Below are 17,555 nucleotides of genomic sequence, written 5' to 3'. Positions count from 1 at the left end.
ACCTAGCCAGTCTATTCTACATTTTTTTGGTTTGATTTCATGATCACCTTCATTGCTGCTAAAGAAAACTAGGGATGATTCTTTTCTTCTAAAATGTTCAAGGCCATTACTAAGGATCTTCCTCCTCCATTTACACACACATATTCATTTTCATCGCACTTTACTTTGCATTAAATCAATTACTATTCATCCTTTTTCTTTGCACAACTTTATTTGGGTTCAAGAAATTATCAAGAGTACCATTCAAATTTATATACTATTAAATCCCATCATTATATCGTGTATAATATTTATATATAATTATACACCACTATAGCATCGTGTATATATTTATTCCATTTATATATCTAATTATCCACTTTTATTAACATTAATACATAATTTACGTATACAATGGTTGAAGAACTCATTATACTATGTATATTAATATACTAGAGTACTATTGTAAACTATATATATATATATATATATATATATATATATATATATATATATATATATATATATATATATATATATATATATATATATATACACACACACACACTATTATAATGTCGTGTATATATTTATTTCACGTATCAGTATATATAAATTGTTACCCAATTTGTTAAAAATGTGTTTTCTGGAGAAAAAAGTGAATGAGAGGGAATGAATTGGATTAAAATCTAAAAATGTGTTATGGGGAGATGAAACATCGAGATTATTGGAAGTGATTAAATAGTGCTAACTCATTTATTCTGGTTAGCAATTAATATGTTTTCATATTATTTTAGTGCTACATTTGTTAACTAACTATTGCTGCTAAGATATTGTAAATTTTCTCTATTTACGTTGCTAGTTATGAAGAAAGCCCATATTTTGTTGTTTCTTCAAAGATTGGATAACAATTAACTTTCGATACTCCTTAATCTTGAGAAATATATGATTTGCTGGAGTATGGCTGGTTGGAGGTGAGCATGAGTAAGGTCTGATGGTATTGGGCTTGGTTTAACTGGATTTCTTGGAGGGGCCATTTAGGAATAGAAGAGAGAGTACATGTTTTTCTTTATTTGAAATTTTGTGATTTAGTAGCAAACCATTAAAATGCGATTTTATTCTGCAGTTATTTGCAAATCCAAGAGGACTAAGCTTCTAACCAGCACACCAGGGAATACTCTTTATTAGGTTGGCCGTTGCCCGTTGATGTGAATTCTAAAGTTTTAAAAAGTGGAGGTTCATATTCAAACCTCGTCCCTTAAGAGTAAAACTTGACTCTTTACCACTAGCAGTCTAGCACCTTGCACAATAGTAGGTGCAATTTTTTCCTTTTTTTTTTGTTTTTGTTTTTGTTTTGACAACCACACAGTGGCAGAAATTGTAAATTGTAATGTATGTATCAGCTAGTGCATACACCTTTACTTTTCCACTAGGTACCAACTACTCCCACCAACATAGAATCCGCCACCAAAGCTTAATCAGATGAGAAAGAAACATGATCTCAACTCTTATAAGCCAACGTAAATGAGTGCAAGCAAGAAAGACGTCTAAACAAATCTAAAATAGTGAAGAGGAACAAAATGAACAGTTTATAGGATTAAACTTACAAAATGCATGCATTCTTTACTTGAATAGGAAAGGATGATGCAAAGAATGGGAAATACGTCTTCCATTTTCTAGCTCCATGAGCGCAATGAGGTTCATAACAATCAAAGAATAGTGCACGGAATGAAGATATATTGGGTATCATATGTAGGAGAAAATTTAACCTTTATGCATTTACAATTTTACATTCATGTAAGTTGTATCCTTTCCCTCTCTTCCTTCTGGCATCACTATGCATATAGTTATATTCATATAACAAAGTAACAACTGGTACATTCAATTCAATCTATCTCCACGTTGCTTGTAGGCAGAGACCAAACTAAATTGAAACCTATCCTTGATGAAAATCAGACCATCACTGAACTTCCTGATGATGTGAGAAGAAAAGACTGACTGAAAACTTGTACTTATTGACCAAAATCTGTACAGCTCAGTCAAAACTCAATAACATAGATGGACGATACTCAAATTCCGCTGTCCATATATGATCAGAACTTCAAAGCTCAAACAAAAACGCGAGAAACGTCATTGGCCTTGTGTGGTTGCATCTCCACCATGTATATAAACTGTAACTTGTCATTCTAAGAGCTTCCTGAGTCCCTCGACACTGGTTATACTGATATATCAACCCCAAGGTATGAACTCTTTGAAAGTCCAGATTAGAGAGACATCATGTAAGCATATACACAAGGAACTATTCCGTTAACTGTTGCAACTAAATGCTAGGAATGCTCGTCTCCGTCATAAGCTCTCTGGTCTGCGCAAGCAAATCCTATACCGCCTCAACCTCCTTAAGAGAGAGAACATCATCACGCGGATGAGCTTCTTCAACTTGCACATCTACTTCATCACCAATTTGTACACCAAGAGACACCCAAGAAGAAGCTTGAACTCCAATCTGCAAAAGGTTTGCATTAGATTACAGTAAAAACCAGCAAGAGTGCAATAGAGAAACCACCAGAGACAATTAAACCCGAGGAAAATCATGGGAATATCTTTTGCTCCTAATATACTGTTATCTATGCTTGTCGTGTCTGAGAGAAAGGGAGGGGACAAATCGATATTCCCTGTTCATGTCCAGGGGGGAAGTTATAAAGCTTGCGCTAAAAGTTTCCAAGTGTTGTACATTTTCAAGCACCAAATCTGGCACATATTAAGTCAAAAAAAAAGATCAATAGAGGTCAAGAAAAACATGACTTGGTGAAAATAAGCAGCAGTTAATCATAACCCCTCTGTTGATTTGCCTTCATAAAGAGGCACTACAACAACAAACCCAGTTTAATCCCATAAATAGGGTCTGGGGAAGATAGTGTGTACGCAGACCTTACCCCTATCTTATAGAGATAGAAAGGTTGTTTCCGATAGACCATCGGCTCAAGGAACAGTGGAGATAAAGCAACCAAGTAGCAAACAATAGTAACAACAATGTAATATTGGAACGGGCGCGAATGCCACATCATGTAATAATAAAGAACCAACAACAACAATAAAGAACCATGAATAAGAAATTACAAAAATAGTCCTAGTACTACTGGTAAGCCTAGGAGGAACACACTACTATCTGTCAACCTACAACCCTAATCCTCGACCTCCATACCTTCCTATCGTGGGTAGGGGTGGTAAGTGGGCTTCGCGGGCCCGGTCCTAAGTGGGCTTCGCGGGCCCGGTCCTAAGTGGGCCGGTCCTAGGCGGACCGGTCCTAAGCGGTCCCGGGCTTCGCGGGCTTCTCGTTGGAACCGGTCCGGGACCGGGACCACAAACTAGCGGTCCCGTGTTAAGTGAGCCCAAACGGTCCTAAGCGGACCCAAGTGGGCCCAACGGAAACTTTCTATTTTTTAAATTATTTTTATACAAGTTAGAGAAAAAAATGGTAATAAAAATATCTAAGGCAATTCCTAGTAAATTATATTATAGAATTGTCACCTAAATTTTTTAATTCAAATTTAAAGACAAAAATATTGTAAAGAGATATTCAAAGCAATGCGTTATAATATATATATACTATACTATACTATACTATGCTATATATACAACAGTAACTATTTTTGCCAATTCTTCCCGATCTTTTTTTGGATCATAATATAAAATACCACCGGTAACAGTGTTAATTCCCGGTTGAAATTGATTTGACCCGGTACTAAGGTCAGCCATACTAGGTGCACTTGTCCCCTCGGCCAAAGCTTTCGTACGAAAATATCTAGCTTTATCTTGAGGGTGTAGCAATATGTGTCTAGTCAAACCTCCTCCCCCGACTAGACTATATGTGTCTAGTCTATACTATATATATATATATATATATATATATATATCTTAAGATGTATATATAATATTATAGTATATATATCTATAGATATATATAGATATACTATATATACCAAGTCCGTGCACCTGACTTAAGCACACTCTCAGCTTTGTACATTATTTATCAATCCCACAAGAACCCATGTCAAGGAGCAATGTACAAACCCTTGACATTGGTTCCATCCGTCATCCGTCATGTCTCAACATTAGGGGCTAACAAACCACCCCCACTGGTTGAACTCGACGTCCTCGTCGAGGCTGACTTCAAGTAGTCCTCTACTTGTTGTTCATATTGCCATAATGAAGCACCCTTTTCCCAAGTCGCATCTGCCTCGGGCCTTCCTTTCCACTGAATCAGGAATTCCGTTCGCCTATTTTTCTAATATATTGCGAGAGCGGGTTGCACGCTGCAATAGAACCGAATGTGAATATATTACGAGAGCGGGTTGCACGCTGCAACATAACCGAATGTGAATATATTGCGAGAGCGGGTTGCACGTTGCAACGGAACCGAATGAGAATATTTTGTGAGAGCGGGTTGCACGCTGCAACAGAATTGAATGTGAATATATTGGGAGAGCGGGTTGCACACTGTAACAGAATTGATGGAAATGATAATTGGTAATAACTGCTGAGTTGGCTTCAATTATTATAAATGAGTTACCTGATTTATTTCTATTATTGTTATTGTTACTAATATTGCGTACAAGTAATGTAAGTGACCGCCTTAGCCTCGTTACTACTTCGTCGAGATTAGGCTCGGCCACTTACCAGTACATGGGGTCGGTTGTACTGATACTACACTCTGCACTTCTTGTGCAGATTTTGGAGTTGGTCCCAGCGGCGTACCATAGACTTGCTCGGATTTCAGCTACCATAGGAAACTTGAGGTATAACTGCATGGCGTCCGCAGTTCTGAAGTCCCCGTCTATTTTACTTTAGCTGTGTGTTTATTTCTAGACAGCTTTATTTTATTCAGACCTTTATTTGTATTTATTCTAGAAGCTCGTGCACTTGTAACACTAATTCTGGTATGATATTTAGACACCGTTGTTTTTATGGATTATTCACTATATTTCAAACTTTGCTTCCGCATTTGTTTCTTTGATTATTAATAATTTAAAAATTATTTAAAAATTGGATAATATTATTCTAACGTTGGCTTGCCTAGCAAGTGAAATGTTAGGCGCCATCACGGTCCGAAGGTGGGAATTTCGAGTCGTGACAGTTGGTATCAGATCACTAGGTTACATAGGTCTCATGAGTCACGAGCAAGCTTAGTAGAGTCTGAAGGATCGGTACGGAGACGTCTGTACTTATCTCTCAGAGGCTATGAAGTTTAGGAAAATTACCACATCTTTCATTCCTTATCATGCAACATTGATTTTGCTTGAAACCTATATCTCATATTCCTTTGTATCTACTCGTGTATTACATTGCGCACTCGGTATCAGTTGTGCGTCGACGGTTCGTGATGTCGCAGATGAACTACGAGGGAGCCAGAGATGCTCAAATATTGCCTCAAAGTGTGATTCCGATTGAAGATGTGGACGTATAAAGAGATCACCTAGTGAATAATGTGAGGGGGGGTGGGGAGGTGCAACATACCTTGGCATCTGGTTGATTTATACGAGTTGTGAAGGTTAATATTATAGACCATCAGACGTGGTGAACTATGACTTCGCGCCGAGTGGGGGAGTTAATTTTGTGTCTGCCCGGATCTTCAGGATCTTCAATATAAGGCTTCAGAAAACTCACATGGAAAGTCGGATGTGTTTTCATTCTTTCCGGCAATGTCAGTCGGTAAGCAACTTCCCCGACTTTTGCAGCAACTTCAAAAGGACCATCATACCTTGCAACCAAGGCTCGATGCCTGACACGGCTGTCAATTTTTTTCCACATCTGTGGAGTAAGTTTTAACAACACCTTATCGCCCACTTTGAACTCCAAAGGGCGCCTGTTTTTGTCGGCATATTTCTTCATTCTTCGCTGAGCCTTCGACAAGCTATCTGTCGCTTCTTTGATCATAGCTTGTCTATCCAAACCATAGCGGTAAGCGGCTGGACATTTTCCCCCAATCTTTTGTTGTACAATCGTCGCTGGTAGTACAGGCTGCTTCCCCAATACTATCTCAAACGGACTCATCTCCGTTGAAGAAGACTTGTGCAAATTATAAGAGAACTGTGCACAATCTAACAATTTTGTCCAGTTGCGTTGACTCGCAGTCACAAAATGCCTCAAATATTCTTCCAACAGATGGTTAATTCTTTCAGTTTGACCATCAGTTTGGGGATGATTCGCCGTTGAAAACTTCAAGTTTGTTCCCATCAAATTGAATAGATGAGTCCAGAAACGGCATGTGAATCGAGTATCCTTGTCACTAATAATATCCTTTGGCATTCCAAAGTATTTAACCATGTTCTTGAAGAATAATTCCGCAGCAACTTTTGAAGGACATTCCGTAGGGGCAGCAATAAATACAGCGTATTTAGAAAACCTGTCAACCACGACCATGATCGACGACAACCCATTGACCTTAGGGAATCCACTGATAAAGTCCATCGAAACAGATTGCCATGGTTCTTCTAGAATAGGCAGAGGTTGTAGCAAACCCGCCTCCTTCTTCTGCTCAGTTATATCTAGTTGACACACAAGGCAACTTTTCACATAAGCTTCCACATCTAGCTCCATCTTGGGCCAAAAGTAGTATCGGGACAGTAGGGCCATCGTCCTTTCAATTCCTGGATGACCAGCCCATAGGGTATCATGCGTCTCTTTCAACAACTCACGACGTACCCTATCACCAAGTGGTACTACGATTCTCCCCCCTTTATAATAGAGAAGATCGTCCTCGATCCAGTACCACCTAACCATCCCTTCTTTCACATGATTCATTGTTTTGATATACAATGGATCATTAGCAGCACACGACTTGATTTTATCAAGAAAATCTGACTCAAGTCGTATAATAGAATAAACAGCTGAAGGGCAGTAGTATATCTATATATATATATTAAGATGTATATATAGTAAATCGAATATATATATATATATATATATATATATATATATCGAATATAGCTTATATATATACTATACTATACTATATATACATCTTAAGATATATATATATATATCTATATAGGTGACAATTCTATAATATAATTTACAAATTGCCTTAGATATTTTTATTACCATTTTTTTTCTCTAACTTGTATAAAAAAAATTAAAAAATAGAAAGTATCTGTTAGGCCCACTTAGGCTCTCTTGGGCCCGCTTAGGCCCGGAACCGGCCCATTTTACCCGGGACCGTTAGTTCGTGATCCCGGGCCAGTTCCAACAAGAAGCCCGCGAAGTCCGGGACCGCTTAGGACCGACCCGCCTAGGACCGGCCCATTTAGGACCGGTCCACTTACGACCGAGCCCGCGAAGCCCACTTAGGACCGGGCCCGGCCCACATGCCACCCCTAACACCAACAAAGAAACTAAGAATATATACTAACACTACAACTACTGCAAATGCAGACAAGCGGGAAAGCTTCAATATAGACTAAAAATTTTCTTAAGCACACAAGAGATACAATGACTCAACTAATGGCGGAGAAAGGTAAGCACGACGAAGTAAATGCAATACTCAAGGGTAAAAAACAGGCAACAAATCTATAAACAAGCAAGATAACAAATACTAAGCAGGAATGATAGAACCTAGAATGTAGACAGATGCCAAAAGGATGTTGACCAACATCAGCTACAGTCTGGAAAGTCCTACGCGTCACCCGCCTCCAGTTTCCCGCGTGTGGGTCTCACGCGCCTCTCAAGACTCACCGGAAAGTTGCCTCTTCACAGAATCCTCTGTCGCCGTTGTTAAAACAAGCAGCGAGTAAGGAAAGGAGAGAAGAAGACCACGAAAACCAAATCGACCAAGAAGTGCGCCGTTGAGTGATACCCGGCGACAGAAAGAACAAAATGGAGAAAAGAAAACTGGGGGTAGAGGAGAAGCGGGATCAGGGAGGAGGAAGAAAGACGAAGCAGAAACAAGGGGAAGATAAAGAGACGGGAGTACGGGGGTAAGTCCGACGAGCAGAGACGAGGATAGAAGAAAGAAGAGGGGAGGACAGAAGAGAGAAGAAAAGGAGAAAAGATACATAAAAAGGGAGGAGGACTTACCTGATTCCGGTGGAGGTCACCGGATTTACACAGGCATTATCAGGGGTGTTAAGAAGAAAGAGTGAAAGACATTAGAGAGACAGAGACGTTCCTCCTGGTTTACAGGAAACTTAAGTTGTGAATTTGTCCCAGCTATTTATAAAGAAGCACTAGCGTTACTTAAATCTGTGGCTTATGATCCAATACAATACAAGACAATTTATTAATAACCAAGAAAGCCCCGAGTACTAGCGGCGCACGGGCCAAAACATGGCAGATAATGGGCCCGCCCCTCTACCCTTCTCCACGTAAATACCAGGCTTGTCTCCAGAGGATTTGAACCGGTGACGCGCGCCTAACCCACACATCGCCCTTTGTATTCTTACCACTAGACGAAAGCCCTGCGGCTACAAAATACAATACACTTTGACTCATATATTGCCTCTGCTGCAATCCTTTGAAAAATTCTCAAGCTGGGGTAATCTCATACAAATCCTAAACGACATAATATGATTCTTTGAGAGGCTTAGCAATAAATTCATCAAATTCAAATGCATACAGAATGGAAGACGCTATCATGCCCCAATTCCTCATATAGGGATGTGATGAAGATCCTTGGTCCCACTTCATTTTCTATAGGGGTCCAAATCTGCGCTTCTTTCAATATCACATAAATCTAGATAGAATAGGGACCTCTAAGATTGACTTAAAAGCGACTTGACTTTGAGAAAGAAAAGGGACGCCCCAGCAGCAATGTAGAAACAACGATAAAAAGCAAGAAAGGGCCAACAGCGATTCGTGTTAAACATTGGTCCTCTAGCAAACAATTATAGGCCATATCTCAAACACTTGGCACATGCTGAAGGAATGACACACCAATAATTTCAGTGTTGTTATTCAGCATAGTTTGAAGCAATTATTATCTCTTACCTCCGTCAACAGTATTGCAGCTATTCGGTCTTTGATGAATCTAAGGACTAGAGAGCGAAACCGTTTCCCTTTCGGTTGCCTTCTCAAGTACTCCAGTATCCAATAACGAAGACTGCTGCTGGAAAGCCTTCTTACAACTCTGGTTGTCATGTTTACCGTAGAGGCAATGCCTTCCAGCTCCCCAGCTGAGAAGGGAAGAGAATCACCTCTAAGAAAGGCTTTTACCTATACACAACAAAATGAGCATGAGAACCTCACAAAATTTTGTTGCCATTTTAGTCATGCATACATTGCTTAGGCTCTGCATGTTGCAAATCATTTCATTAACGTGGTAGACCAAGGAGAAAACAACTGCATGCATAATAATTTACTTGATATTGAAACCGAAAGCATCAATCATTGAGAAAGCAAGTACTTCTACACTTGCATGAACACAAAAAAACTCTACATAGGGTTTCTATTTAGGTTTGATTAAGTGTAAAAGACAAAGTATATCTCATAGGCAATGCCAAGTTGCAAATTCAAGAATGCCCTATGCCTAATAGATACCACAGACAATTTCATTTATATAAACTGCAGAAGTATTAGCAGCAATAGTAGTTTAAAGTTTGAAGAGCTTGCCTGGTAATGGGCTGCGAGATCCATATATCTTCGGATAGGGGAGGTAAACTGAACATAGCCTGGAAGTCCCAACACCCCATGGCGTACAGGATTCCTGAAATCCATTTCAGCTGCACGCATAATTCGAACAATAGCAGAACTCCTGACAGGTCCCTCAGGAAGGTGTTCAAATGCAGATGTGTCGATATTAGATTGAGGCTGTCCTCTGTATGGTAAAGGAATGTTGTTATGAGAACCATAAGTGGCTATAACTTCCCCACAGAGTATCATCATCTCAGAAACAAGCCTCATAGCTGCATCAGCCTGATTTTCAACATACAACTTGATTGATGGCTCTGGATGATCTGGACTGGTCACCTTAATACGTGTTTCTAAGGTGCCTGTGTCTATAGCACCCTGCAGAAACATTCTTTGTCAATCTTTGGATCTTAAAAATCAGAATACGCTGCAGCATGATAGTAGACAATCTTCTTAAAACACTACAGCCAGCATGGATAGTACCATGCAGAAGTAGTAAATACTAAATTGTACTACAAGAATGCTGGTTGTAAAGTTTTTAAATACCTCATACAACATTTTTTATTTGAAGCTCCAGAAGAGCAGCTTAAAACAAAAGAAGCATGCCTGATAGGTGCAAACAAAGAAGTCAAAAAATTCAAACAACATCAATATTGCAAAATTTTGAATACAATCATGGGCCAGATATAACTCATGATTTATTGAAGTAATGCGCAAGCATCTGACTGCAGCAAATGCAAAATCAAACATGCTCAGATAATATACAAGCACTTGTGCAAAACACAGCCAACAATATACATGTAGCTTTGTGAGAGTAGCTCCTCTCAGCCAGAGTTCGGTGGGGAAAGGTGAAACTTGTTCTTAATTTCCATCAATGGCCAATAGCTACCCATAGGAAAGAAAATTTAAAGTCTGGAAAATTACGATGCAACTACCTGTTCTCGACGCCATCTTAACCGGAGTGCAGCTGCTTCAGAAAGAATTTTCAGTTCAATCTCTTCTTCAAGATTCAAATGAAGGAGCTCTGTTGCACTCTCATAGGTTAACATATATGTTGGCTTGATGATTGAGTTTTCCACCGAATATTCTGCAATGCTGCCAAATCCATTAGGTTAATGATTTTCTCCAAAATGTTCATCTCTTAATCTTTTTAAAATCCAAAGCATGACCTCATTTAGAAACAAGTCTTCTTTGAAACAATAAGTTCCTCATATCATAACAATCTTCAAGATCCAGAAAATGAGACAAACAATTGAGAATTCGTGACAAATTCATTTTTTTACAGAAGATTAAACCGAGAAGCAACCCCAAAATGAATATTTAAGAAACTTCTCAATAATACACCCAATAGATATACAGTAATCAGGAACCAATATTAAAAGCAGCAAATTCCTAGACTCCAGGATTGATGGGATCTCAGACAACACAATTCTTGGTACAATTGTCATTGATAGCTAACCTGCCATCAGAACGCAGCACAACAGACACAGTGACAGCATTACACAGCTTTCCTTGCTTCAGACTCATGCCTTCCATGGCCAACCTTTCAGGAAACATCGGATATGTTGCAGTAGGCAAGAATATAGAAGTTCCTCTTCTTCTGGCATCTCTGCAAAGAAAGCACCGTATTAAAATAACACCTCAGAAAGTTACCACCAAAACCAACATTTTAGGCATATGATTATGTACTTGTCTATTATACTTCCTGGCTGAAGTAAACTAGTTGGATCTGCAACATGTATCCAAACTTTAATCCGGCCATCCTGCAGCCTTGCTGCACTCAATGCGTCATCAAGCTGCAATGGCTCGTGCTTTAGGAACTTTGAGAATTATATTTTAGAAAATTGCATCTTAGAACTCCAACACACAGTCAAAGCACAAAGGACATAATTCTCCCATGAAACCACAATGTATACCACACCTCATCAGCCTCATCAACATCAATCGCGTAAACCTTCAGGTGAGTCAGGTCTACTCTATCAGCCTAAACACCAAAACAACAGTAAATCAATGATTGATAAGATAAATAAGAAATAGACATGAATTGAGTTTAGAAATAATAAATGCTTCAAATTATTTAGACAATTAACGTCTCCATTATGGTCCTAGACAAACCAAAAGGTTCTCACTGAATCCAAAAAAATTTGCACAAATAGAGATATTAAAAAAAGAGGGGACAAAGACATTGAGTTCCACTTAAACTACTTTCCCTCAATCCTGATATAGAACTTGTGCAATTGTGAGCTCACCGTGGCTTATCTGGCATGAAAGCCAGAATATGTAGCTCATGCCACCAATTCCTCCTCTACAGCTGCTGGAGCGGTTTCTCAGACGCATTAACAAAGCTAATGGTCCGTCTCTCCCTCCCTCCCTCCCTCTTTGTGTGTGTGTGTGTGTGCGCGCGCGCATGCAAACTTTTTGATAAGTATGTATAATTGGGTTGTTGACAGATAGGCGTAGGGACAAATGAAAAAAAGAATTGCTTTCTAACAAAATAAACTTCATCTGCATCACGTACAACTGCTCCTTTGAAGGGTAGTCTTCAAACTCATCAAGAACTTGATAAGATTGCAAGAAAAACTTGGATGTTATATAAACTGAAATTATGTCATTGATTGCACACCAAGATGGTGTTGGGAAAATAGCATTGTTCAGTGGCTCAGCTACCTTACTTAACATATTTGTCACAATCATCTATAGAAACAGGAATTTTCTCTTCCAACAAAAAGAATATGAAATAAGAAGAATTTGAAAATATACAAAATGCTTTTGGGAAGAAACGCCAGAGAAAGCTAGATTCAGAGGAATCTGCACTCAATACTGCATGTTTATAACAGCAAGTCAGTACGCATAACTAAACTTATTGACATATTCTACCTATCCCAGCAGCAGCAGCTTTCCCTCCCCGTCCTTTGGTGGTTCAGATCCGGACATGTTTACAAGTCATTCATAAAGACAAATGGTAGCCCTTAGAGGATATCACACAAGGCTGACTCTTTCCCCAAATTCATGGTAGAAAGAGGTAGTGGCTAGTTATCTGCCGCTCATGTCTTAGATATTTTACAAACCACTTCTAGGGAAACCTGATAGAAGACTTCTAAGGAACACAAAGGAAAGTTGGCAGAGTGTCATAACTCCATCTATTTGTTTGATGTCATTGAAGTCAAGAAGGAGCAGTATTTTTGTCTTCTTAAGTCAATGAAGTCAAAAGTTGAGTTCCAAACTAGAACTTCAATCCCGAAAAGAACTGCGCATTAAAAAGTGCTTCCTTCCCTTTAACTCCTTGTATTTCCATATAAGTACTTAACAAGAAGTCCTGATCTAACAATGATTTGAAAATACCCAAGATTTAAAATTTCTCTGAGCCAATCTGTAACACCCAAGTGAACAACAAACCCAGTGTAATCCCACAAGTGGGTCTGGGGAGGGTAGTGTGTACGCAGCCTTACCCCTACCTTGAGAAGGTAGAGAGGTTGTTTCCGATAGACCCTCGGCTCAAGTAACCGTAATACTTACGTCCATGGACAAAAAAGTATAGTCAGACAGGCAGAAACATAGATGCATATGTTGATGTCATAAGCAGAAAGCTCAAAGCCAACATTACCTCATCAAGGTCTGTTGATGAAGACAAAATACTCTCTGCGACCGACATAATCTCGTCTCGATGATCAGTAGGGATGTTTAACTTTAACAAATCAAGATTTACATGTACAGGAAAATACCCTATATCTATGAGGAGATTCACTGCTGCAGATGAGGTCTTTGCCAGTCCCATGGCCTTCAAAATCTAAAAAGAGAGAAAGACAAACAGCATGATACAGTTTTCTCTTTTAGTTTTCCATCTTTTTGGATAGAGAAAAAATGTGCATAACCTAGCAACTCAACAGGAAAGACCTTCAGATGGCAGTAAAGAGGTGTCTAATGTAACCAAGATAACAATTGTTACTCAACTAAACTCAGGAGACTTTTCATCCAATAACCAAAGGTTAAGATTGATTACCATCCCAGCTGTTCTCTTTTGATCATCGTTTTTGCAAGCATCAATGGCAAAAGCTTCAAGAGACTCAATCTTGTGCCAGATTTTCTCTTCAGTCTTCCAGGAAGATCTTGGCGGTTTGTCCTGAGGAGGCATTTGTTTAGCAGATCGCAGTAACTGTATAAGTTCCTCAAACTCCTTCTCTGCAGCCTCGTTAGCAAGCTTCCTTCGTGAAAGTTCGCCCACCTAATTTTTTTTTTTAGGCCAAGCAGTTACTTAAGCAAAATGAGGCATTTATATAACAAAGTGAGAGAAAATAAAATAAGGAGAAAAAAGGCCACGAAGCAACCATGAAAGATGGGAAGTTTTGAAGGCAAGTCTTCATGCAACTTTCTACAAGATTATGAGAATTGATGGAACAAGTAAACATGCAAGTCAATGCATGTGTGTTGCAAATGGTAGTAGCAAGGCGAAACACAAAAATACTTCATCGATCTTACCCAAACATTTAATACACACACATAAATCATATCAAAAGACATTAATGTTGAAACATCAGGGAAAAAGGAAAATACTTGATGAACTTACTATCATAGAGGTTGCATTCTTTACTTACTATTAATACTACGTTATAATATTGATATCAAAAAGATACAAACAACAACCCAATGTAATCCCATAGGTGGGATCTGGGTGATATTGAAGAGGTGTTACAATTATTTAGGCTCTCTTGATTTAAACACTAATATCCACAATATGCTCCTTTTATACAATAATAATTTAAAACTTATCTAAAAAATATAGTATTAAATTAAAATAGATATGTCGGCAAAAAAATTAAATAGATATAATAGGACTATAAAAGAGAGCAAATTTCTAAATGTAATTCTTTGTGATTTTATTAGTTTCTTACCTAATATCGGGTTGGACTATGCTTCCTGTCTAGAGAGTTTGTACAAGGGTGGCAGTTCATGTGTAAGCATACCTCCTTATAACTCTACTATTGAACTTCGTACTCTAAAGAATCATTAGAGTGTTTACCTAATTAAAATAATTTGATAGGCCATCATGCTATTCTAGTTTGTAAAAGGATAAAGGGATTTATATGTTCACTTACAAAATTAACTTGAAAATTTCATTATCTGTGACCAATTGAATTATGACCTTTATTTGACAAATGCTTTTTTTCAAATATAAAAATACTTTCTTGCTTCCGCATATAGTTAAAACAGATGAGAAGATAATATTATATTCATTAATAATAATAAATTAGACATCTTCTTTTCCTTTCTTTTAGATTAAGATTAGTCTTAACCTTTTTTTTCCTTTTGATAAGGTAAAGTGTAAGGTTAGTATTAACTATTACCTTATATATTAAGATTAGTCACACGCTCCTAAAATTTCAAACTGGGAACCTCATTTCACAGAGTAAATAGAACAACTGCGCACATCTAACAGATGTAGATGAAAATGCCACCTTATCCTCATTCTTGTGCCAACTAACATGTCGGCAGATAGGCTGAATGGATTTTATCAGGTTTCAAAGACCAAACGAAAGCAGATGATGCATTCTTAGTAAACAAAAATAACTGATGGAGGACTATATTACACCTGGGCAGCAGTCCGAGGTCCATATACAGGAGAAAGACCTTTTGACTCCAGAACTGTGAAATGCACCTCATCTCTCGATAACAGTAGGTGCGCACAATAGCTCTCAAGAGGCTCCGCACTACCAAAAATCATCTGGTTGAATGAGCAAAGGTCATTAAAAGAACAATGAATGTCGACATCATAAAACTCCAGATCGATTACCTCAGCCAGTTCCTGAACTGTTACGGATTTGTTTTTTTCAACAAGCTCATTCCATGCAAATTCAAGTAGTGCTGTGTCCTATCAGTGGCACTCAAAAAGTCAATCATTATCCTAAAACGGGTAGAAAACTCTATATTTTGTCTCTTTATCAAGTAGCAACTGAAAAGTTCCTTTAAAAACAGCAAGAAAGAACCGACCAAGTTATCCTGAGCTTTCTGAACAAAATCTGATATTTCTGTGGGCTCAAAGTTTTCAACACCAGGAACAATAAAAGTTACTTGTTGTGGCTTAATGGAGGTCGTAATCCCATTCTGCATCATTAAAAACCAAATGATGTGCATCAGTGCCTAAGCAGCAAATAAGCCTAATAAACTAGTAAACGAACTCATTAATTGTTTTTGAGTTTAAGGTCTATACATTGACAGTGTAAAACAATATTTACATCAAGTCACTTAAAAGATAATTGTAAATAATCCAATTTAATAAGCATTGATTGATAACCTAGAATAAATGATAAGTAACATATTATAACAAATTAAATTATACCGACGATGTATTAAATTCACCTGATCAGAGACCATCCAATTCTTTTTGCCATCAGGTTTAAGAGCAACTGCTAGCAGCACCCTTTCAGAATCCTTCTTGAACTCCAGCAGTAGTCCTTTCTGTAGTGTTCCTTTTCTCAACTTGTCCTCAAGAAGCTCTCCTGTGCTTGCTAATTCCAGCCTATAAAAGATTCCGCATTAACCATTTTACACCTGAAAGCAACAACTCTATCTATCTTCTATACTATTATAAAAGCATGAAACTCCAACAAGAGATGTTGATTGACTTTCTTATCCTTCGTAAGTGCATTCTTTGTTGGACAAAATTGTAATTATAACTAATTTTAAAAACTTCATTATTTCCTGTTTTAATTGTTTGGCCTTTATATTTTTAATTAATTCAAAGAACCTCATTGGTTTCCTGTATGGTTCTCCCTAGTTTGCATTAGAAACGAAAACCCTTCCAAAATACACACTTTCTTGTTTCTCTAAGTCTTAAATTAATTCTTATATAATATGAACATTCAATTAAAGAACTTAAGTTATATGCACTATCAGTGTAAGGAATTTTCAACCATCAAGTCACTTTTACTTCTTGTAGCAGGTAACTTATCTTAGTTTCAAAATTACAAATCTCACATTTTAAGGAGACACATATGTAGATATTCTTTTGAGTGATTTGATAGCGTAAAACATTCCTTATATCGGTGTATATAACCTAAACTTCTAAATATTATTGCTTTGGGATACAAATTTTGCGCTAATTATTATGAGACATACGTGCAGTGCACGTAAATAGAGACTATTGTATTATAAAAAGAAAAAGCAATGAGAAAATTAAAGTAGAAATAACAATAGTACTACAAAATGAGCAGAAGGTACTTGCTAGTAGCACGAACTCTGCCACGTTTGCGAATGGATGCGAGCTCTTCCATGACCATTTCAACGAGGTTGTGAACTGAATAGCTCCGAACAGTGACGTGGCTAAGAGGATAAGGCGTACAACGGAGAAATGAATGTAAATTCAAATGCTTTCTATTTCGGGAGGTGGTGAATTGACGGACACAGCATCTGCGTGAGGCGGCGAGCGGTGGCGTTGCGGCGGAACGGAAAATTACGCAGCTGTTCATGGCGCGAACCGCCATTGGGGTTTGGTTGAAAGCTAGAAATTGGTGGTTGTGATAGTTGGAGATGTCATGTAGCAATTGGGGATTTCGTTTGTTTTGGTTTTAGAAGAGGCTTTGGCCACTTCCCGTTACTTGTTGTAAGAGTTATCGGAATTCTGGTTTTACTAGAATGCCCCTGTTATTAGGGAAATTTTATTAGTATCCAAATATACTTACTCACATTCCCTGTTTATACCAAATATATTTATGTCATATATTAAAGTAAAGTGCATTAATCGTCTATAGTTATTAAATGATAAAAGTCTATTTAAAATACATATGTCAAGCAATTATTGATTTTGGTATAAACAGTGGGTGTGAGTAAATTTTTTCATATTATTACAGTTAAGTGATTGTAAAAGCTTATCAGCGCTAATGTTTATACTGAATAAATAAATATAATATAATGTACGTAAATTTCTCACTTAATAGCTATGGTCTAATGGTACATATTCT

The 17,555-nt window shown here is 37.8% G+C and overlaps 1 protein-coding gene across 1 annotated transcript; it reads right to left on the bottom strand.

Moving 5' to 3' along the window:
* Positions 1-1,699: 1,699 nt before the first annotated feature.
* Positions 1,700-17,177, bottom strand: LOC104114880 (ribonuclease II, chloroplastic/mitochondrial). Its single transcript, XM_009625423.4, has 14 exons — positions 16,816-17,177; positions 15,955-16,114; positions 15,586-15,699; positions 15,389-15,466; positions 15,188-15,319; positions 13,601-13,822; positions 13,205-13,387; positions 11,522-11,584; positions 11,290-11,396; positions 11,060-11,209; positions 10,536-10,695; positions 9,583-9,978; positions 8,962-9,186; positions 1,700-2,482 (listed from the first exon to the last, which is right to left on the bottom strand). Exons 1-14 carry the CDS (start codon positions 17,076-17,078, stop codon positions 2,357-2,359), a joined length of 2,379 nt encoding a protein of 792 aa, XP_009623718.1. The 5' UTR covers positions 17,079-17,177; the 3' UTR covers positions 1,700-2,356.
* Between the last annotated feature and the right edge of the window lie 378 nt (positions 17,178-17,555).

The sequence above is a fragment of the Nicotiana tomentosiformis genome, chromosome 7 (assembly GCF_000390325.3).
Source record: "Nicotiana tomentosiformis chromosome 7, ASM39032v3, whole genome shotgun sequence".
Classification (NCBI taxonomy): domain Eukaryota; kingdom Viridiplantae; phylum Streptophyta; class Magnoliopsida; order Solanales; family Solanaceae; genus Nicotiana; species Nicotiana tomentosiformis.
This window is presented reverse-complemented; position numbering and strand designations above follow the sequence as displayed.

Excerpts from the sequence above, each read along its gene's own strand:
- LOC104114880 (XM_009625423.4), bottom strand. The coding sequence starts at position 17,078 with ATGGCGGTTCGCGCCATGAACAGCTGCGTAATTTTCCGTTCCGCCGCA. Across the intron at positions 15,700-15,954 it reads ATTGGATGGTCTCTGATCAG|AATGGGATTACGACCTCCAT; the intron begins GTGAATTTAATA and ends TTAATGATGCAG. Across the intron at positions 11,397-11,521 it reads ATGTTGATGAGGCTGATGAG|CTTGATGACGCATTGAGTGC; the intron begins GTGTGGTATACA and ends GAGCCATTGCAG.